Genomic DNA, 24,640 nt, shown 5'->3' with positions numbered 1-24,640 from the left:
TATTATTTAGATTCAATGTATTTTTTGAAAAAGATATACCAACCGTTTTCCCGACAGGTAGGCCTACTGATTTTTTTTTTTTCACATATGATAATTATTATCTATATTGAAAAGCTTGTCGGATATTATTAAAGTTCACATTGTATGAACGCAAACAAAAATGTCAAAATTAATACGAAACTCGCATGATAAAATGAAAAGTTTATAATCCCAATATTTTATGGGGAAAATTCGTTCCATACTTTCTGAGCCACACGCGGTTTCCCGATATTCCTCACCCTCTCTCGCCCGCAGAGTACGGTGGGCGACGTCCCTGTCGCGCGTGGAACACAATTACCTCAAGCTCACACCGATACATCACAGCCTCGGTTTTCAAAAAAATTCACCCGTCCCATTCCCCCTCACGGGACGCGGACACAAACACCTCCAACCTCCCTTTCGCACGTCGGATTTTTTAAAAAGCTACACGAAGAATTGTCGCTATCTCTTTTTGTCACGCGTTGTTGCATAGGGACCAAGGCGTCTCGCATCTCGGTCTGGCGCGCCGGTTTTTACGAGATGCCTTCACCGCAGAGGGAGAAGCCGCGGGGTGGGGTTAACTCCGTACACACAAAATATTGACCATCGGAAAAAGTTCTGTCACAGTCATCAGTCGAAATTGGGGCTCGAAGGAGAGAGCATGTCTTGAGAGGCGATTCCTTAAAGTTTTCTTCAGTTTTGACAAAGTTTCTCGCGTGCGTTTTCTCATTTAATTTCGAGTGAAAGATCGCGCCAAGTTTTGTAGGGCGTCTCATTTGATTTGATCGCGCATGCTTGCTTTTCTCCGTAGGGGTTGTTTAACGGAAACTTTCCTAAGTTTAATTCGGTCGCTTCTGCGCCGAGGAGTTTTGACGGTGTCTTCGTGGCTTTTCGGCGTCGGTCGCGAGACGAGGCTTTCGCGGGAAATCAGATGACCGCCCGCAGACGGAATCTCTTTGATGTGTACACGTGCTTATGAAACTCTCAAAGTGTCAGTAATCTTGTTTTTATCATCAATTAAAAAGAAAGAAAACAAAACATTACGTTTAACTCCTACTCATGAAAACTTTAAAAGTTTAGTGTAAAAGTTTAAAGACAATTATTTTTATTATATATGAAACTTTGTTTTTATACAAAGACAATATTAGACTTAAAGACAACTTTGTGTTAATGTGCAGTGAAGGAGTTGCTAAGTTATTTATAATTTGATTGTGAAGCGGGCTGTGGCTAATGCATCTCCCAGCGGGGCAAGGTGGTGCCACGATGGCCGACATGTATGCCCATGTTCAGGAATACTATCAGCAGAGCCACGGAGAACTGGTGCAGACCGGGTCTCCGGCAGTTCTTTGCTCAGCGCTTCCGACCCACTGGCGGTCGAACAAAAGCCTGCCTCTCGCGTTCAAAGTCGTGGCACTGGATGACGTGCAAGATGGAACCATGGTCACAATCAAAGCGGGAAACGACGAGAATTCCATGGCTGAACTTAGGAATTGCACAGCAGTTATGAAGAACCAAGTTGCTAAGTTTAATGATCTGAGGTTCGTCGGCAGAAGTGGGAGAGGAAAATCCTTCTCGTTGACCATCACTATCAGCACATTTCCTCATCAAGTCGCCAGCTACATTAAAGCCATCAAAGTCACAGTGGATGGGCCCAGAGAACCAAGAACGAAACAAAGTATGTCTATCATTTTTCGCTATTAGTATGTAGTAGATAAGTGTCTAAAGGCACTTCATGCTAGTTTAATCAAATACTTACATACCTTTGATTTAGAATACCTAACTACAAACAGGTTCAATATAATTACGTCGCTCATTTATTATTAAATAATTACGCCGCCACTGCGCCTAGGTATATATCAGCTACTTACTGTTAAATATGATTAGATTACTTGACAGATCCGATTGGCGGTGGCTGATAATTTCTGAATTACCTAACGTGTTTTATAGACTTTTTGAGAAATCAGCAGGTACTACCTACATTGTTTCTAATTATAAATTTGAAGGTAAATTATTAAAAGCATCAGCTGTCTCTTTAACATCAGTAGCTATGTACCTACTATATACCTAACCAATAACGTTTACTGCATTTAACGTTAAAATATGAATGTTTGTACACTACAGAGACAATAGGTGAATACCTGTAGAACCAGAATACTAACAATTTTTATAACATACGTAGGTATCTAAGTAGGTGCCGACTATGCCAACAGTAGAATAACAAGATAAATATTGATTTTTAATTAAGAAATTTGGCAACAGTTATCTAATTAGTTCTTAATTACATATATACCTATTATGTTTTATCATTAAAGTCATTATCTACTTTTGCACTGTACTTTATTTACCCTTTAATGTGCGTTATCTTTTTATTCAGCGGTTGTATCTAGACGTATTTTTTTGTTTGTGCATGGTTTATAATCTCTGAATATTTTTTTAGTAAGCATGCAATACTAATATTGATATTGACATTGTGGGAATGGTTTTATTAAATTCTATTTGTTCGAATATGTAGTTACTATTATTTGATGTGGATACCTACCTACCTACGAGTACCAATGCACCGAAATTTTAATTATTTTGCATAATAGATAACTTACAGACACAATTTATAATTACTGACCTCCCATATATCATAATAATATTTTTAAATGGAACGCTAATTATATAGGTATCCAAGGACTATATTGTTGATTATAAGTGTAGGTAACCTAGCTATCGAAATCAAGAAAACTTTTAACGAAGTAAGTACCTACCCTACAACTAACTGGGAAATCTTAAATTTCCCCACTTAGCAAATAGGTACATGTGTCTTTTAACCAATTTTATATTCAGTTATGAATTAATTAGGTAAATATATTATAAGTACCAACTAGGTATATAATAAGGGTACCATTTTAAATGGGGTAGATATCAATTTTATATATAAGCAGGTACATACCCACATATCCGAGAACAGATACATACTAATTACAATGCGTGTAATAAATACCATATAGTTGGATAACAATTAGTTTATATTTGAATAATAAGAAAGTATTGAAAGGGTGAAATTAATTAAATTAAATTAAGTAAAATGATATAACCATGTCGAAGGTAAGGTACCGTACTAAAACAGGTAAATATCATTCCTTTTCTTATAAAATCTCAATCTGAAAATGGGCACATGCAGATCTTGAATTATCACCCTTATTGCAATGTAAGTAGGGTTAGTTCTACGTGCCAATATTTAATTAGCAGCTACGTTAGCAGTATAAGACAACAATAATTATGTAAACTGTAAAGCCACACGAATTTTCAGTATAGGTAAAGTTAATTTTTCATATACCTATACCTAGGTATATCTGCGAAAGAATGAAATTTGTATCAACCGACCCTAATAACTACCTAACCGAAGCTAAGATTGCCAGGATTCTATGAAATTTAATCATTTGCATATTTTTAAGATTTTTATACTTTCTGACAAAACGCCCGCCTCATCTATTCAGTTAAAAACCGCCACTGCTTTTATTTGGTAAACCTTAACATGTGAGCAAAACATGACGTGTGGTAAAACAATTCTTATGCTTATCATTACTTAAACGTCTTAAAATTAAAGGTCTCTAAGATATTGAAATAGATTTAGATACTTACCCCAAAATCGTGTTAATGTGGCATGTAATCTTTGTATTAGATTTCTAAGTGAGTAGGTAAGTAAATTATTTGGTTCATAGCAATGACAGCCGCATCCAAGTTCAGCGACTTCATTGTAAAAATACACGAAAACTTTTGAATCGTTTTAAATCTACATTTTCGTTTCGACGACGCTTTCCCTCGTTTAATCCGAATTTATCTCTGTTTACTCTTTCGCCACTGACGAGGGGATATTTATGAATCCTGCATTACACAGCTTGTTCCTACTTAGGTACCTATTACTTTGTCCGTAAGCTCGGACAATATTTATTAATTGAGCATTAGCGAGATGCCTTTTTGCTTTCTGAAACAAAGGTACGTATGTACCTACCCACATATTATATTAGTATACAAGCAAGGAGTATGTATGTAATTTCAGTAAAGGAATTTATACATATATGTAAAATGCATTTTTAAATTCTAATAAGCAATACCAATGCAACTGCGAATGACTTTTACCGTACCTACCCATGGTGCCACTGCAGAGTGATTTACCTCTCCCTACCTACGTAGGTAGGTACTTGTGAAATTCAATTTATTTTTGTGAGGCAAACAATGCAATTTTTTTGAAATAAAAACAAAGAAAATTAGTAAAATTATTTAAATATTATTGTTGAAACAATAAAGAAAAAATGCTGTAATTACCGGCCGTGAAAGTCTTAAGCAAGATTTATTATAAATTGGTAGGTACCGACATAAATAAAACAACATGATCATGAAGATAATTTTGAATAGGTGCCCAATGCCCCGATTCATAGCTTTAATTTTTTTTATATTCAGTTTATAGGGATATAAAAGACTTTCCGGTAGGTATAAAGATTTAATTATTTTTTCGAAAAAATATAGTTTAAAAAAATATACATTTAAACTAGGAATATGTACCTATATGATCTTCGAAAGAGAAGATTAAGTTTATCGGTAGGTACAGTTCGGTTATGAGGAATACAGCGGAAAACATATTTTGAAAATACCCGATATACTGGATTATTTGTTAGTTTAGGTTGGGTTAGGTTAACTTAACAAATAATGCAGTATATCGGCTATTTTCAAAATGTGTTTGCCGCTGTATTCGTCATAACCGAACCGTACCGAAAAAATTACATGCTTCACTAGATATTGTGTACTTATTGTAGGGCTGCACTTCTCCTTAAGGTGAATATTCCGCCTACCAGAGGCACCCAGCGGTAAAATGCGAAGCTAGAAATTTAAAACATTTCGTCATATTTTATATTTTAAAGTGTTTTAATTTATAAATACTTATCTAATAAAACTACCATGCACTCTCTGGAGCCAAATTTTAGAATGGTAATTTTTACAGTGTTTGTTTTATATTTATACAGCGTACCCGAGTAATTAATGCGGTTTTAAGCGGTTCAAAGTTTCTTAGTGTAGTCACGTTGTCTCTGAATATTTTGAATAATCCAGTAGGTAGGATATTTGAGTACCAATATTTTACATTCTTACGTTACATACAATTACCATAATATAATTAACGGCTCGCAATTTTGGTTAGAACTGAATTTTATTATACTGAAATCAAAATTGGTATTAAAATCGGACAACCAATAAGTAAGTACCTACTTACTCTTAAAAATTCTTTGTTTTCGAGAGCGTTTAATTGTTCTCATTCCTTTACCAAAGTGTCGGCATACTTTACTGCCTCTCAATAATGGTCTTAATTCCCAAATTTTCTTCTTATCACTGGCTGTCCGGGAAGTAAGTTCCGCTCGGGTTTGTGGACGTCGGGTTATATGCGGTGCGCGGGTGCGGTCAGGCAGCGTGTGTTTATTTGAAAATTCCGGCAGTAAAACAAAAATATCCGAGCCGGGAGTGCAAGACGAGACACGATGGTAACGCGTAGCCGAGTCAAATGTCTCGTGCATCGGGTGAGAAAAGATTTCAATATTGTATCTACAAATTAAACTTTTTAAAATTAATATTATAATTTGTTTTCCGTTGATACAAATAATTATTACGGATGGAGCTCGTATAAGAAACAATTTTTAGATATTTAGGCCATCAGCAACGAGACTCTCGAAGGAATTATTATAATATTTTTAACACAGTATCTTTATTCTATACTTAATATGCTATATAAAAAAAAACAAAAATAATGTTTATATTATGTATACAAAAATTGTTGAATAATTGATCCCAATTCCAAGAATCTGTAATTTTAAAATTCTATATTTTTTTCAAAAGAGACTAACTGTCCCATAACCATGCCGGTGGCATGGCAAAGATTATCGTCTTTTTAATAAATGAGTCTATATATATATATATATATATATATATATGCTCCGAATTTGGCATATAAACCATTTAGCTTTACTAAATAAAGAGTTGCTGGTTACAAAATATCAAGAGACGATAATTATTTTAGAATTATTCATTCTAACGACAATAATATTTTCAGACCATGTCATCATACATTCAATATTACCATATGTTAAAGTATTGATCAGTTTTACACTCTTACAAAATCAAATTATTATTTGAAATTTCGCCAAAAGTAAGTGACTTGTTTCTACCATGTTTGTTAAATGTACAAATATTGAAGGTTTAATTTTCATTTTTATGCTCATATAAATAACCATTATGTAAGTATGTATACCCATCTTTTCAATTAAATATAAACACTTTTTCGTGATCACTTACGTTTGTGGGTTCTACTTTAATGATAATAATTATGTAATGCCAAAACAGAAATACAGGTATGTATCGAAATCATATTGGTACCCATACTTCATATTATGTTAAGGTTATCTAGTAAATATTAACTATTCAAATTTGTCAACTTTATATTTCAGATAATGTACGCTTGCTTATTTACATTTCGACAAAGTTTGAAATGATTTACGATAAGTATACCGCGCATGTCTTTAATAAAATACAAAATTGAGACCTCTCATGCGATTTTAATATGGCGGACCTGCTTGCCAACAATTTCCTCGTGTTTACGAGATCAAAACAACCACAATAGCGTTTTTAATTTAACTTGATACATAATAAATCGTTTGCAACACTCGCTTCCTATCAATTAATTAACATTCAGCATTCCGTGTTGCTCGGATTTATTCGTGGCCTCAAATAAAGTTTTTATTACATTCTAGACTTTTTCACAAAAGTGTAGTAGTTCTAGGTGGCGTTGGCAGTAAATTTTATAACCCCTCCTAAATTCTGACATGAAAATTTAATAAATCCACATATAAAATGAAAGCTATTATGCTGTTTACTTAGCAACCTCATTAAGTCACAATTTTCACTGAATTGAAATTAACCACGATTTATTTTAATTGATATAATATCTTCCCATCAAAAATTATTGTTAGATTACAACGCAATTCAACGTAAGCATATTTAGCGTAAATAACAATTTCTTAGGAAGTGGAAGATTAAAATGACATGGAAAGAAATTATTAAATCAAAATTACATATTTTATCTTGAGGTTACAGCCTAAAATTGTAGGTACACTTTAATTAACTTTAATAAGTGTAATACACAGTAAGTTTATTTAATAATAAAGTAACAATATTTTTTTTTATTTTGTCAAACAATTTTTTTGTACCCGTTATAATGTGTAACACAAACCCCTGCGATGTCTCCTCAACACTCCCAGAATACCAGGACCGAAACGGAGGAATTCACACACGTTTCATAATCCCCGTAGATATCATGTGGCGCCTCACCAGATATATTTTCATAAGTTTAATACCGATTGTTATTAAATTATGTAAAAAATATAACTTCATACCATCTTTACTTTTATTTCAATGAATATACTATATATATATTTTCGCCAAGAGTTAGTGCTATTAAAGTGACTATACATACCTACTAATATCATCATATAGCTACCTAGTTTAGGTACCTAATTAGGTAGGTCGTGAAAGAAGACATTAACAATATCGGTGAAAAATTGGGTGTACCTAACTTTTTATTATTTAAGATTTGTTTATAGCATGGTAACGTTTTATTATTTAAGTTAAGTCATTTTGAATTGGCTTTAAATGTTATTTATTATGATTATAAATTATAACCAGCTGACCGAACAACCGATTATGCGACCCGCAGCCCATCTAATTATTTTCTTGATTTATATAGCGTCCTACCAATATAAAACATTATTTAAGTAACTCTTCATTCAGAAATTATTAATAGTTAATTACTTTCATCATCGTATGGATTACCATCTACAATCTACATAATATAATCTTCTCTTAGCAATAGACATATTTATCAACAGTCTTATTATTGCACAACAATACCTACGCAATCTCATAATGTGTAGAAACGAATGGAAGTTGCTACTGAATGTAGGTATTTATTTAGCAATGTGGATTTACCCCGGCAAATTAATTTATTCAAGATATTTATTTAACCACATTGAATATGTAGCCTTATATATATATATATATATATATATAAATGTAGTTATTTTGAGGGGACGTTTGTGTACGTATTGGATAATATCACTACTTAATAGTAAATTTATAAACATCTAATTTAGAGCAATATGAATAAATGCTATCTGTGGAGTAATATTCGTAATACTAGATTTAATAATTATCTATCAATGCGATGTTAAAATGTATTCATAAAGATTGTTTATTTACCACAGTTATTAAAATTGTTACCAAGTTTAATATTGTACCCAGTTACTGGTACCTATTTACGTTAAACGATAAATGTTTAACTCTACTGACGTGACGTATTATTTCTTTCTTTTATTTTCGCTTCGAAATTTCCCAAAACGGTCGCCAGTTTAGACTCCCGTCATTTTAAGCTCGCCAGATTTATAAGTCTCCCCATACAAAAGCGAGCTTTCGATTCTCAGTCGCCTGCCAAAACTTTTTGCAACGACCTCTGATGGCGGCCCATTGCTTACATATGCCGCGCTCGCAGAGCACATAAGTGACTTCACGTGAAGGATTTATTCCATATTGAATTATTTTACGGAGTCAATGGATTTTTAATACCAACAACACAAATTGCATCTTTTTCATTAAATTGAATTGCTTTTAGAATTGATTTAAAACCACTTTATTTATAGAATAGTAAAATAAATTACTCTTTCATGTCTATCATCAGTACTGAATTTCCAAGGCACAGTGTTATCCTTCTTTGAGCAAATTAATTTTACATGAGTTACAGGAAATACTGGTAGCATTTTGTCAATAACATATTATATAGTTGTGAACTCACTTACATTTAAAATATTATATTAAATATTTTTTCCCGTAAAGTTAATACAATTTACCATTAAAAAGCTTTACGCATTTTGATTTTATCAGATTATTATCAAAAAATGTCAGCAAAGATTTCAATGAATCTTTCAGGAGAAGTAAAACCATTAGAATTGGATATCTTATGTCGTTGTAAGATACTAATTCTTCTATTATAAGATTGTGTTTATACTAATATTTATATATATGCACATAAGGATGCACGATAACTGAACAACACTTATAGAGCCATATATAAAGAATGCAAAATGTATTATGACAATAAAATTATTATAAGTTAATGACAAATTATACACATCCTCAAAACATTTTCCATCTGCCAGCTAACTAATAACAGAAATTGATATTTATGATATGAGTATGAATTAATGACAGTGGAGTAGGAGATCAACTAATATAATTTCCGATTATCTGTGTATCAAATTTAAATAAACTGGTATTTATACAGCGTATATTGTCTGTGGACAAAACCCATCAATGAACATTGGCCTGCTCCAAACGCCTGGTCGTATCTGTCCTTATTGTCAATTTTTGTGCTTAATAGAAAACTATTAAAGTTAATTATTTTAATTATAATTATTTTAACACTGCAACGTTTCTAATAATGATTATCCTACCACAATGCATGTTTGCAGAGATAGAATAGTGATGAATTCTCATTTAAAAAGGATGGCTAGACTGGTCGCAGCATGTATCAGATCACCTTCTCAATTGAATTCCAAAATAATTCCAATAGGTTATCACTAAATTAATTTTAATATTATTTTATATAATAGCGTATCCTTATACTAAAATACGGTCGGTAGTATAATTCTCCTTGAAGTAAACATCAGAATGTCTGCCTAGTACCGTTAACGTGAATAGTATAAAATTTGAACACGATATTTTATTATTGGCATTTGGCATGAGAATCGTTATATTATATAGGTAGCTACTTCTTCGACTAAGTATCGTGACCCAGATGATTTGGCCGACTGACAGTCTTTTGCACGGGTTGACTTCATCCCTCTCGGTATTCACCGCCACAAAGGGTCATTTTCAGTGCGAATCCTGTGTCATTCTTTATTTGTTCTTTCAATCTGAAGGAAGTTCTTCTAAGCCCTCTCCAACCTTCGACCTATCCCAATATCACGAATTTTCCAGGTTGTCATCTTTTTTACGGAGTAGGTGTAGGACCTATTAATTCAATAGATTTTTCAATAATTGGCTAATAATAAAAAAAAAGGTTCATCCAACTATACATTTGCCTTACACCCATATCTACTTTGTAGTTTTCTAAGCACATATGCCACAATGCTTTCAAAAATACCTAAGTATATTTTACAAAGTGAGAACACCACTGTATCGTTAATGTATCTGCCACTGATTTGATGAGACATAGCTACTTGACTGTTAACATCAGTGTCTTTGAGCAGGCAGTAAGTGTGGCGTGTTTATTTGTCGTCGATGATGCGATGCGTGATTGTCTAACTGAACACGTTGCCTCGCTTTGATGTGAGCCGCCAAAGCACGGCGACTGGGTGAGCTTTCACACTTGCGAGTGAACATTCTCAATTTTCTCACCAATCACTACCTAATGAAAGTGTAGAAGTCATTTCTAATACATACCTAATTATAATATATACCTTCCTATTAGTAGGTACCTACTTCGGTCGAGTACTCCATTATTTATTCAATATTTTTATCATTATTGTGACCATAAGAACGTTAGGTACCCCATAAGGGTCTTGTTTCAAAATATGTATAATAAACTATGATAATGACGTTTATTAAACATAATGAATAGGTACCTACGTAAGTTTAGTGTCCAAACAATAGCTTTACACCAGCCCATAGGAGCTTCCATCTTTCTGTGTAGAATTTAGCATTTCAGATGCGTTGATTGGACTTGTTTCCTTTTTCTTTTCATGTACATACCTATATTATGGTCTACTACTCTACTAATTCATTCTAATGAACTAAATTTATATACCTATCTACAACTAATGCAAAAAAAAACCTGATGAAACTATGACAGTAATAAATATATTCATAATATGGCTGTTAAAACTAATTCAAAGCTTATAAATTGAGATAATCGGAATTTATAATACCTAAGTAAAAATTAAATTTCAAATTTATTTTAATTAACATAAATTATCTTTTTGCGGAATGTTTTTTCGAATCACCGAGATAGCGAATAAGCAAGTTGTTTATTGCATTCTTCGCTAACCGCCAAAAAATGACAAAAGCTTCTATAAGCACACGGATGCCATGAAAACGGTAGTCATGTCTAGCGGTAAATAAACATTTGTACCAACTGTTACAATTTATTGTTGGAATTCCGACAAATGAGTGCTAAAATTAATTATTTCAAATCAAGGTATTAAAAATGTATGAGTGAACCCTAATAAGACAGTTTAGAAGGGATATTTTATTTCTCATATCGTTCACTATGGTATTACATTAAGTTATTGCTTACTTCATTTAACTTTTAAAAGTATGTTCATGAGAATCATTATTGAGAATATTTGAGGTCCTGAGGATTGTCCGAATAAAAGTAACCGGTGACCAAATTAGGTAATTCATTTCACATCACATTGTAAATCCTACATAATATTTTACATTTTTAATACTAGTTCCACCTGTAATCATCAGTTATAACAAATATAACAAATATAATTTTCAAAACATTTACCCACAAACACCATAATTTTACTTTCCCACCAATCCTGATTTTCAATTATCATCAACATCATTTATATCACTTCCACCCTTGGCGGTCTCCTTCAAAAACTTCTTCCACCCTGGACGATCCTTCGCCTCAATTATCAAAACACTGAATTCACCTCTTCAGATCTCTATAAATAAAAATATGCATCCACATACATAATCAGTTTCTATTGATCAATACGATAATTAATTTGCCAATTAAATGTATCAGCATCATCTGCATATTTTAATATTTGATTAAATATATACATACATCGTTCAGGTTGTGTGGATTGCGCTATTCGGATAATTTAGATGAAGAAAATCGCGGGCGATAATGAAGACGTTTAAACAAACGCGGATTGGTAAAACAAACAAAACAGAAAGACGATCGGTATCAAAAAGACGCCGCCAGAGTCTTCCCGCGTCGTTGTTTTACAAGCGCCATGTTTAAACTTTAAACACTGGAAGTCTGCAGTTAAACTTTGTTTATCGAATCTTCTCTGTAGTCCTTTTTTCCGACGCGTTGATCTTTTGGGTGCATTCTCGGTTTACTTTGCATGCTGGGCTGGTCGCTTTGCGTAGTTCTTTTGTAATGCAGTGATGAAAACGATTTTCTGTAATTATTATAATTTTTAAGACGTTTTGGATTTGTCAAAAAAATACCAAATAAACTAAATAAACCTAAAATAAGCCCCTGTTTGAGATCACCCATCTTGGTCAAGTCGTATATTGTGTAGAGCGGCGGTAGTATTTGTATAGATACGATGCCGAGGGTCACGGGTTCAAACCGGCGGCTGGTCAAAAATGTTTTTCAATGTGTCTTTGATCCAGTGCAATTACCCAATGCATTACACTTTTGAAATGCTCTTACTTGTTATTTCACCAACATTTTCAATCAATAATAGGTATTAAGTATTGGGGACAACTTTCAAATTACTATGGGTATGGCAACCGGTTTCAATATCAATTATAATTAAATGTACGGTTAAAGGTGCATTCAGTATTTTAAAACGCATTTCCCAGAGTAGGTACAACAGAAACTGGTAAACAGTTTTGGTTTGCCATTTATTATTTTACTGTATATTTGTAACTGCCCTTTTTGCTTAATTGTTTTACATTATTTGTAACAATATTTAACCTGTACTAGTGTTTTTCCCCTCAGATTTCGGATATGGGCACCCCGGTGCCTTCAACCCCTTCCTACTGCCTCCTGGCTGGCTTGACGCTGCCTACCTGAACGCCGCCTACCTTCCAGAATACTTCCGACAACCTCCGCTACACATCCGACCACCTGGAGCACCTTTACACCCTTCGTTAATTAAAGGTAAGAAAAACTGGTTCATTCTATTTATTTTGTAATTGTGACGTCCAACACCTGACACGGACCGCCCGGAAGGATCTTTCACTATTCGTTCATCAACTCCTGAAATGGTGTAGCTATGAAACTATTCACGTGTAAAAGCATCACTGTCCTTCTAATAGTGTCGTCTTCTATCTAAGGCTGGTGGCCAAATGGCTGTACATCTCCATCCTATGCCAGTCGTATCAGATCATAGCGTCATGGATACTAAATCACTTAGGTACATAAGTAAAAACCCAAGACAATCTTATTCTGCACACGCCTTTGTAACCTTCAACCTTTTCCAGCAAAATTAGCTGGGGTAAATATATTCTCATTACGAAAATAAAACCGAAATATACAGTTTGATACTAAATTTATATTGGATTATATATATTATTATTATAGATAGACGATTTATACAAGATTTTTCTCGTAATTAATTTTAACTAGGTACGTAATTTTTTTTATTAAATTGTACGAAGCCATCTTACAAACAATACAGCACTACAGCGCCCACACGCAATTACCTCGTCTTGTAATACAAATTTGAGTCTCATCGCATCTTATTTTTTCATGTTATTATGAATGATACCTAAACATTTTCACAAAATTGTGTAAAACGAGAAAATCTACAATATACCTACACGTAATATGCCATATTTATAAAATAATTCTAGATGTCTTGGAGTCTAGATGGTAGTTACATGCAATTAAAAAATATTTTTATAAACTTATCGTACTTACTAAACGTATCATCGAGAAGTATGTGTAGGTATATTTTAAAATACTTGTATCAAATAAATAAAACATTTTGCTTTTAATTAAGTAATTAAAAATGTTACTGTGTCTTAATTATACGGAAAAAATGCGCCAATTCGCTAGAAGGTTTGCGGTAAACATGTAAAATTTTCCCCTTTATCTATGCATTTAAAATCTGAAAAAAAAACGAAATCTGCATGTTCCAAGGCAACGTGAAACAAAATAATAAATGAGACCTAAGGGGGGGAGTGGGGGCTATCGATTGTGTGTGAGTGTAGACCTCGCCGCTCATAACTCACATCTCTCACACAAAGGGGCACAAGTGGGTACAAGTGTAAAACGAAACACTTCCCGGCAGCAGCAGTAGCCGGGGGTCGGACACGACTTTTTCATTTTGCGCTTACCCTCTGGTCCAGTTCTGCCCCCGTCTCCTCTTGCCACCGACGCCCATCGCCAGAATTTCCCGCACATCATCCTGATATCCAAAAATGAACGCACATGGTGTTTACCGCCGATGCTTTTACCGTAGGTAGCACAAATCAAATCTAAGTAGGTACGCATCTGGTTGATTATAATTATTTCAAATACCTAAACGTCCAATCAAATTGGTTTATGTACACATTATGAATTGTACACAATGAGGATAAAAAGTAATTGCCTACATCAAATAAGCTATACCTATATTATGTAGACACTATTTAAAAAAATATTTAAGCCCGTCCACCAACGTCCTAAATTCATCCTCACGCAGGTGGAATTAGTGCTTGTGATTCGAGAATTATCGAAATCAAAAAATGTTGTTTTCTCATTAATTCGAGATTGCATTTTTGATTTCTTTTTAGATCTTCCGGACAAAAATTTTGTTACTGACAATTTTGAGAAATTCCGTTACCTCCCATCCATTCCGTTCCAGAAAGTCGAGAGCTTTTTTTCCCCCGCTTAGTCGAATCGAGAAATTTCCTACAGTTTTGTTGTAAATTCCGGTTGCAGTTGAATTTTTCGATGATTTCTCGAGTAGGTAATGAAAATTCTCGTAATTTCGGAAAATTAATTTGAGATTGGCCTTTTCGAATTATTTCACGATCGCACCTTCTAGGTGAGATATATCAGAATCCGAAGCGATTTGGTTAGGTCCTGTCCTTGATTACTAACAATATGTCAACACTACGAATAATAGCATAATTCTCATTTACCAAATCATATAGATATTAAAAAAGTACAGAAATTCTTTATAGTAGGTACCTAAAATTATTTCGGTAAAATCAATACTAAATTATCTAAGTATTATTTCATAAAACGATTCATAGAATAGGTACCTGTATCTTTACGATATCACTGGTGGGTATAGTATTTTTATGGTCGTATGGCGGTAATTAACGCACCTGAATTACTAAACTATATCTAAACATAAAGTTCCTACACAAAGTAGTCCTAAACTCAACTTTCTATTGACACCATTGACACAAATATAATATTATAATAACGGATTTACTTTACACTTTATGTTCGGTGGAAAACTGTTCTAACACGGTGTCTGAATACTAAACTTATGTAGGTATTCATCACATTTAATGAGATTCACTCTTCACAGTTTATTCTATTGTCAGACATCAATATTAGACTCTAATTATTACTAGTAGACTCACATTAGCTTTAAGTCCTAAAAGCTCATTATCTTGGACTTACATAATTATGTATGAAAGTATAGCGTTAAACTATACTTACCCCATATATTTTGAAAGGCATTACAATAACATTGTCATTTTGAAAAAACTAATTAGCACACGAATGCTGTCAACACAAAAGATGTTCGCCATACATTTGCGTCGTGATATTACATGAACATTTTTTCTATATACGTAGAAGCCATCTGACAAAAAAAACAAATAGAACACCTCTGCAAAGTGTAATATTATGCATAGTGGCTGGTCCGCGAGTTCTCTACCTCAAGTCTGGTGTGCATTATCCGGGCGCAGAGAGCCACTGACCAGAGGCCATTCGTTCGTTTTTCACTCCTTTTTCCATTCGTTTCACACAGGTATTGAAACGTGAGCCCCTCCACCTACGCTCGACCCATTCCGCCCCCCGCACATATTACACTACACTCTTATTCAATTGATACAGGATGCTTTAATTATTTGTATAATTATGTATGTATGTGATAATAATACTATTATAAATAATTTTTCAATGCCAATAAAGTATAATAATTAACATATTATTTTATTGAAGAAATATCTATCTAGTTCTATAAATAATCAATGCTGCCTACTAATAATATAATAAAATTATTTGATGGCATATTATAATCATTTACCTACATACGTACACAATCATTGTATAAACGACGTAGAATAATTAAAATTCATTATTTGAAGATAATTAATTGAATTTGAGTTCACTAGTTTCCCATAGTAAACTTTTGTTGTAATGTTATTCTGTATGTTTCAGTGTGTGTCAATAAAACTCAATATAGTATCTGTAGTAAGATGGCAAAACACGATAATATGTCCGTTTTTCTAAATCCTTCAGGAGAGCAATTTTAAACTTCGAAAAATATTCAAACAATGGACATGTAACATATTGGCACAGCTTATTTCTACCAACCTATAAGACCTAGACATTCCATATTTTGATGTTGTAGATGTCAATCTCACGAGTATGCATAACTCAATTTGCCAAAAAACTGATATACCTACTTTTACCTACTACTTTCATGTTATGCCATCTTTCTACACATATTATTTTCAAAATTATGAATAATTATAGGTTAGGCAAAAACTGTATAGTGCACAGGATACCGGTATAAGAATCGATGGATTACAAACTTGCAAGTTAGAATCGTGCAGTATTGCTGAAAACTGTTTCTTAAAAAAATGTGAAAGACACATAGGTACATAAGGCGGGCAAGATTTGCACCAGATTATGGTATCATGAAAAAGAAAAGCATTTACGTCTTATTTAAGTATTAATATTAGACATTTTCAAATTGTCTACTAATTGTATTTTCACGTAGGTCAGTTTTCTTTAAATGTTTGCTGCTACTCGTAAATATGTTAACGTAGTTTTTATTTTCTAAAATAAAAATCAGCTTGTATGATTCCGGTGCGCTTAAAGTGGTCAGAGAACGCTGCCATAGAGACGGCCGGAACAAAAAAGCTCGGAAAGGTCGAAAGAGAATGGTCAGCCTGGAGCTTTTTCTCTACGCGGCTCTATGCTCTACGCTGCACTGTCTTTATAAAACAGGAAACCCCTTTGGCGTAGAGCTCTTGAACTATATGACGCGAGTATTTCGCAGTACCTATAATGCCTTTTGTTGCAGCTTATATCAGATACATATTGAGATTTTTTACGTATTCTCTTTTTCAATACAGGAGCTTCAAAGTATGAACCTGTAATACAATGATATCACCCATTTTCTGCCTTATTGAAGAAAGTAATTATCAATCAGTATAGTTTTATCAAAGTTTGATACTGTATATTTACCACTTTACTACTTTTTGTTTTACAACAAATAACATTTTTGATATTACGGAAATGGGATACATAAGAAGAAACATATAATTATAATAAGCATTAAACAACCAAATTCTAAATTTACAATAAAGTTACAAATTTCAGGATTTATAATTTGTATCGTCATCATCATTCTCATTCCACATCTGGATGAAGGCCTGTTCTTATTGTATCTACTCTTCTCTATCATTATTTTTTGTTGCTACGTACTTTTTGCTAAATTGTTTAACTCTTCTATCCAGTCTTATCCGCTTTTCTCTTTTCGATACAGAATTATTACATATAGCTATAATTTGAATTTAACACTCACAGAGGCAATTTTTTGACATTACCAATATTTCAATCGTAAGTTTTTCACAAATTGGGTAAGTATAAACTATTACCCAACGCATTAAAAGATCTATAGTGGACAAAAAATATGGCACTAATAAACATTATTATATATTATATTATCACTGCCATCTTCAATAATAATTCGATAGGGAAGAGATACATTGCTATTTTTTGTTCTGGGTACGTTGCAGTTGCAAATGCTGTAGGTAGATCCTCCTCAAAGAGTCGTTATAGTACTAACTAATAATAATTATTATGCAGATATTGGTTTTGCAATCGTATGGTAAATTTTACTTAACTTAATAACTTCTAATGATTCTATTTTTATAATATTGTTACATTCAAATTAAATACTTTGGATGTACCAGGCAGCAACCTCGCATACCTTCCTTTATCGTCTACAACAGTATCCCCACAAGCATAAGCCGCCGTTGTTGGTAGTTAGAATTTATGGTTTTTATTTTATTTTTTTATCGCGAGGAGCTTCAAAATCAATCATTGCTTCGGACAACTAAGTCTCAAATACATCACTAAATTTAATACTGGCTATATTTATGTACTAATCCAATAAAACATATTTTCTTGGTCCTGTTTCTATTGCATATCGCATTCGGTCATATAAAAGGCATGCAATATGCATAATAAGTAATAACCATGTACCGATTTCACAGTAGTAGCATACACTCGTTTGGTTAACTTTTTTACGATTGCATGTATTCTTTTTGAGAATACTTAAGTACTACGAACCATAATGGGCAAGTGAAATAACAGCCAGTGACTCACTCCTCACCCTAGCGGAGGGGTTGTTGTATTCCCCATACCGCTAGGGGAAGCTGTTGCATGCTCTTTACTCCATTCAATGATTCTTGCTAAATAAACAAGGATCTGCATAGAACTTTTGGTCCTGTAACCCACATTCTCTTTCAAAACGTTTAGCTTTTCGGTTCAGATAGAACATACCTAATATACATACTATTAATAAACAATGAATAAAGTGTAAGTATACCGTACCACAGTAAAAATTTATTAAAATACCAAAACCAATTTCATCTTACGAAATATCTAATCGATTATTAAACAGTAAACATACAATTGTGCTTATTTAACCATCGAGTCTTTCCGCCAAGAAATAAAAGTTTGAAATAATATATATACCACATATATATATATATATATATATATATATATATATATATATTCTATTTTGGATAGTACCTTTTTCTGTTTAAATCATTTAAAGTAAAAGGGCGTCGGTATCTCTTGTTTTAGGATGTGGAAGGGTTTTCATACAGTGGTTGAATGATTTCGTTCAAATAAATAACCAAGCAAACAATAGATTATTTAAATCAGCACCTACCAGAATTTTAATATTCAATTCTATTTTAATGGTTATGTATTTTTAATACAAGTAGAAAAATCTGCAACATCATTTCAAATGACAAATTAAAAAAAAATATAGTAAGTAATTAAAAATCAAAAAGCCACAATTATTGGTTCATGTTTCTCTGAGAGATTTCCAAAAACTATCATATACCTAAGTATTTAACTACATATAATCAAATCAATATAAAAGTTTACCGAAATATACACAAAAATTTAACACAATGCAAAGTTTTGCTTTGCAGAAATACTATAAATATACTCATGTGTACTTCCGAAGCATTTTGTCAAAGCGTTTGAAAAATGCATTGTAGCAAAATCTCCTCGTCGTCTATTTCTCCCTAGCAATAGTTGCATATTAGCCTACCCCAAGTGACGGCCTTAGGGTATGTATGTACTGCATTCGCGAGGGATGTAGGTAAGGGTGCATAATTGTTGCGCGATCAGCGAGCAACTTTCACTTGGGGCGCGTCATCATCGGCCTGTGCAGGATTAACAGATTGTCGCGGGGGATGTTTGCGAGGGAAGCCTGTCTCAATTTGAATATTCCTTGATCCCGCCGAATCCCGGATGATGCACTCATGATTTATGGCGCTTTCAGAATGTTTCTACGATAATAATTTAAATTCAAACTACAAATTGGTAGACTTGCATATATAGAATCAGTTAATTACGATTAGAGTACCACGGTACAGAGGCTCCTGCACATTATTGTATGTTTATCAATAAAATTAACATATTGTGTACTTGAATTCTGGTAGTTGATCCAAAAGATTAAGATGATGAATAAATATATAGGTACTAATATTTGATGATTGGAACGGAATCGATGGTTTTTTTTTTGCTTTTAGATCTTCGAAGTACACATACCTAAACAGATACACATATATAGACATATTATAGCTTGGCATTTGCTAGGTTTTTATCTATCTACCTTTAAGTATTTTTACCACACCCCGCTTATCCGCTTAAAGACATAACATACGCCACGCCATAAATGATTTAAGTCTACATCTTTTAGTTTAACATTATTACAAAAGATAATCATAAGGAAGCATTTTTCACAATCGCTATTAATCATAATTCTGATTATTGTTTTTTTTTATATCTACGTACCTACTAGTAATTTTTTCGATGTTTATGAGTGTTTTAGTGTAAGTAATTAAAATAGTTATACATATTTAGTACCTAATGTGTTAATATGCATTCTGTATACATCACGAGGACTTGCCTATTTGGCGTGCAAGCTTTTAAATGAAACAGTAAATTAACAATTATTAACAAACGGATTCATTAAAAGTATTAATAATTTATGAACTATCAGTATCAATTAACAATAAATTATTAGAGTCTAAAGTGAAATGATCAAACATGTTAGACACGTTTGCTAGCATTCCGAAACAGTTGTTGGAAAATAGCGAGCGCGACGTGCACTGTTCATCGGAAAACCTTTATGCTCTTTGTCAATTCGATAGATTTTCACCTGTAAATTTTCCATTTTCACCCTTTCTACCAATGACCGCAAACTTCACTGATTGTCGTCGGAAACACGACGCCAGACCGCTTCTATATACTAACTCATATTATCAACTATATCGAGTTAATATTCAGTCATGCCGATAGTTTATTTTAACCGTATTATTTTACTAATATTTTAACTATTTGAAATTCATATAGGTTTATATCGATCCTGTTTTTGCTCTTTACTAATTTTAAATAACCAACTAGTACCTACTTTTGTTCGATGTTTAATATTTTTATTTATAATTTTCAATCAGTACTTAAATAACACATTTAGCCGTATATGTTTAGTACATATGGCATACCTGTCCGTACATAATTTCAAAACCTACATACACTCCTTACAATTTATATACTACCTATGTTAGTCAATGGCTATTCATAATATTATTACGAATACCTACTAGTAATAATTTATCAAAGTAATCTCTATGGGAAAATATAATATCTTATACCTACCCTGATTGACGGCTTTTCTTGAAAATTGGCGGTCAAATAAGAATACATTTTCTCATTCTGGGTCAATCGTATTAGACAACTCACACCTTAATTAAACATTGAGCCACTTACAAAGGTTCTTCATACCCAAGCTAACCTTCTTCTTGCGTTACATTACGAGTTAAAAAAAAATACTCGTAAAAAATATGACCAACCTATGCAGATATTTTGCTTATCACATCATGGCAATTGACATGGCATTGGGGATGTAACCAGTCCATAAAATCTTCATCGTACGTTGATACTCCTAGATACATCTCTAAATTTATCAGTCTTTTACTGGTTCGTTCATTTAAAATAACATAATATTATAGCACCTGCATTAAGTTGTCTCGATATGTGTTTCATGTTATCTACAGTGTTTCTTGCTTTCCCAGTTATAATTTGATTGTATGGTCTGGGCTCCAATCTTGGTGATGATGGTAGCCACGGTATTATATTAAAATCCCCTTATTATTAGCTACCTTTTTAATTAATGTATCTAAAACCACGTATTATCAGACAACTCTATTTATTCTTCTCTAGTCTACAACTATCTGTCATAATTTAAATAAAATAACACTATTTATATATATGTTTACGTCTATTTTCAACCCTTGCAGACGTTTTTGTTTCAATAGAACGAAATGTTTCATTTGGATTGACATCAGGGAACCTCACTAACACGGTTTAGTTGGCCGAGTTTTTTCATTTCAGTTTTTTTTCCTTTTCGATTGCTCGGCGAGTCGTACAAACTGCTTATAGATTATGCATAGCGTCGGACAATGGTCAGCCGCATCATGGTTTTTGTATACGGGCACGGATTCAATACGATCTGCATTTTACCATCGCATATAGCTGCGGCGAAATCGTTCGAAAGTTTTCAATTTTATAATATCATCAGACAGATACGTGAAAATATCACTATTGGATAATTAAAAAAAGACTGTATAAATGTAGGACTAAATAGTGGGCCTCTACAATAAAATATTAATTTCTAATGGATTTTAATTCAAATTCCATCAAGTGTCTTCGGTTGATAGCATTATTATTAAAGATATTATTTATATTATAATGATGTTTTCGCAAAGTAAAACTGCGACGGACTTGCTTATTGAGCTTTTATGAAATTATGTATGTAATTCATTATTTCAGATGCCTACCCTCATCTCACTCTATGATAATAAATTATCGAATCATTCTCATGTATTTGATTTAAAATATATAATATATATTTAAAGTATATTTTCTATATATCTATTTCCAATTTCTGCCAAAATATAATATGGATTATGGCATATGTATTTAAAAAATACAAAAAGGAATTTAATTCTGACATTATAGTAAAATTAAATCATAGAACCACTATGAGATAACAATAATATACCTATATGTATATATATTCTCACACGAATTTTGACACCATAATCTACATGCGAATTAGTAAATTAATAATATGAACCACCTTTACATACTATTTACTGATGAATGTAAAGTGTGTAGACTCAACTAAAGTACCTATTGCCTATCCCTTAAATGGTATTATTTTGCGTTTTAATAAATAATACAGTGTTTAATTTGCATTTTTTCTTTTTTATTCAAGGTTCGCCTGGTGCAAGTCTACCAGGAAACTCACCCGTCATTCCAGGATCAGATTTCTTCTCTCTGGCGTCAAACGGGATCAACCCCTCCTTACTACCTCCACCAGGTGCCTTCCTCCCTCCAGCCGGCCTCTTACCATTCGCCCCGCACCCCGCGGACCTAGCTCTCAAGTCCCTTCACTCTGATATTGCCATGAAGAATAGTATAAACCCATACGAAGCCTTCGCCAATCTTGGAAGAAGTGTACAGAGTAGTGTATCTTCAGCTGATGCTCTCAGTGTACGATTATCACCGACGAGTAGTCGACAAAGCCCGAGTCCACCGATGATGACGTCGAAGAGTCCAGAACATTCCAATATTAAAATGAACTCATCAGAAGTCAACTCTACGAATGAGATTAATTCAAATTCCGACGATTCGGATGATGAAACTATAGAAGTTGTTAAGTCTGCTTTTCATCCGGCTAGACCTGCCAGTCTAGAATTGAGGGAGCGTAAAAGAAAGCAGAAATTGGACTTACGAGAGATTCAACATCCTGATTCTACGGTTCAAGATAAGCCTCGCAGTGGGAGAAATGAACTTAAAGCTCCGCTAGTGAGAACGAGGGGTTGCTCAGTTAGTCCAACATCTACTAAGTTAAATAGTGCAACAGTGTCAGCGCAAAAATCAGTGTGGAGACCATATTAAAACAATGATAGTTATTCTATTTCGTGATATTAAAAAAGTACATTCTAAAGACAGAATTGACAGTTTCAACCGTAAACATACGAATGAACTTCAGTTTTCCTAAAAAGATAATGAACATCTATGATTTTATTGTATATATTATGTTGTATAGTGTAATAAAAATACCAAATGCAATTTAGACACACGTAATAATTTGTATTTTTTCAAATTATATTTTACGTTATATTTAAAAAAAATCTATCTGTAAAACTATAAATTTTATGTTTGACTGTCTTTGTGATGTAAATAAAATATATTATGTAAATATGAAAAACGAAAACAGACGAAAGCTCTCCGTCATATCCGGCAAATCCGATAATTCCGTGATATATAATATCATAACTCTACAATACTTTACACAGATTACTGATTATTTATAGAGAGATTTTTATACATATTCATGGAAACACGAAAGCTGCAGCGGGAGATAAAATAAATAATCTGTCGAGTACTTTGTTTAAATTCGAGTGGACAGCTACACTCGCAGTTGGCAAAACGCCCCAATTTATATGTTATTACCCCGCAAATTTGACCCTAATTGCAGTAAGATATTTGCGCGTTAAAAATTAAATTCGGTTGCACAGCAGAGATACGGTAGTTCTTGTATGTAGTTTGAAATTATTAAAGCTTCGATAGTTTGCTGAAAAGTCATAAACGTATAATATTATTCATGGAATGTTTTTTTTAACAGTGGTTTAAATTTTAATAACCCTTAACGTAATTATATCAAATTTAATATTGGCAATTTATCCTTTAGCAAATTTAAACAATATGACAATATGTACTATTCACTGTTTTATTCAAGACAAAATTGTATAGATGCCTACATATTATAAAGCTTCCTTTGTTAAAAAATATATTCATATAAGTAGTTCTGCCGATATACATATACCTATTTGTTACGAAAGTTTTTACGACAAAACCTTGAATATTCCAACGATGGTGGTATAAGGAAATTTATCTCATCTAATCAGTTGCCACAATATTTTCCCCATTGAATTCTTATGCACGTCATGCAAAGCTAAACAACACTAATCTAAACTAAACTTATTTACTATTTCTTACGTCATACGATAATATCACTCTTAAATACAGCAATAGAAAACATTTTGTCTTTCACAAATACACATGTGCGTGAAGAGTAGGTATCCAGAAAAGTTTTTTTATTGATATTCTGTTTGTGACTTGAAAGGATAGCTTATTGCTTTTGTTCACACGCAAAATGAACAAACAAAGGTTATTCGTAAAATTCCTTTTTTAATAATTTCCTGAAATAATAAATCATCATAGTACCTACATAAATATTCATATCGTCACCTCAATAGTACAACTAGGTAACTCTATAATAATTATTAT

General features: G+C 32.9%; 1 protein-coding gene across 3 annotated transcripts; it reads left to right on the top strand.

Annotated features, from left to right (window-relative positions):
• The first annotated feature begins 672 nt into the window (after window positions 1–672).
• Window positions 673–23,688, top strand: LOC147068014 (uncharacterized). Of its 3 annotated transcripts, none has more exons than XM_085952523.1 (3): window positions 673–1,693; window positions 12,776–12,952; window positions 22,560–23,688. In XM_085952523.1, exons 1-3 carry the CDS (start codon window positions 1,249–1,251, stop codon window positions 23,243–23,245), a joined length of 1,308 nt encoding a protein of 435 aa, XP_085808649.1. In that variant the 5' UTR covers window positions 673–1,248; the 3' UTR covers window positions 23,246–23,688. The 3 variants fall into 3 exon arrangements, with proteins under 3 accessions (XP_085808649.1, XP_085808650.1, XP_085808651.1); XM_085952524.1 differs by having other exon boundaries at window positions 1,282–1,693; window positions 12,791–12,952; XM_085952525.1 differs by having other exon boundaries at window positions 1,282–1,693; window positions 12,791–12,965; window positions 22,576–23,688.
• Window positions 23,689–24,640: the final 952 nt, after the last annotated feature.

Source organism: Rhyacophila brunnea, unplaced genomic scaffold, assembly GCF_057557595.1.
Source record: "Rhyacophila brunnea isolate RB1 unplaced genomic scaffold, BYU_Rbru_1.0 scaffold_3, whole genome shotgun sequence".
Taxonomy (NCBI): Eukaryota; Metazoa; Arthropoda; class Insecta; order Trichoptera; family Rhyacophilidae; genus Rhyacophila; species Rhyacophila brunnea.
The sequence above is the reverse complement of the archived record's forward strand: the minus strand, read 5'-3'. Positions and strand labels throughout refer to the sequence as shown.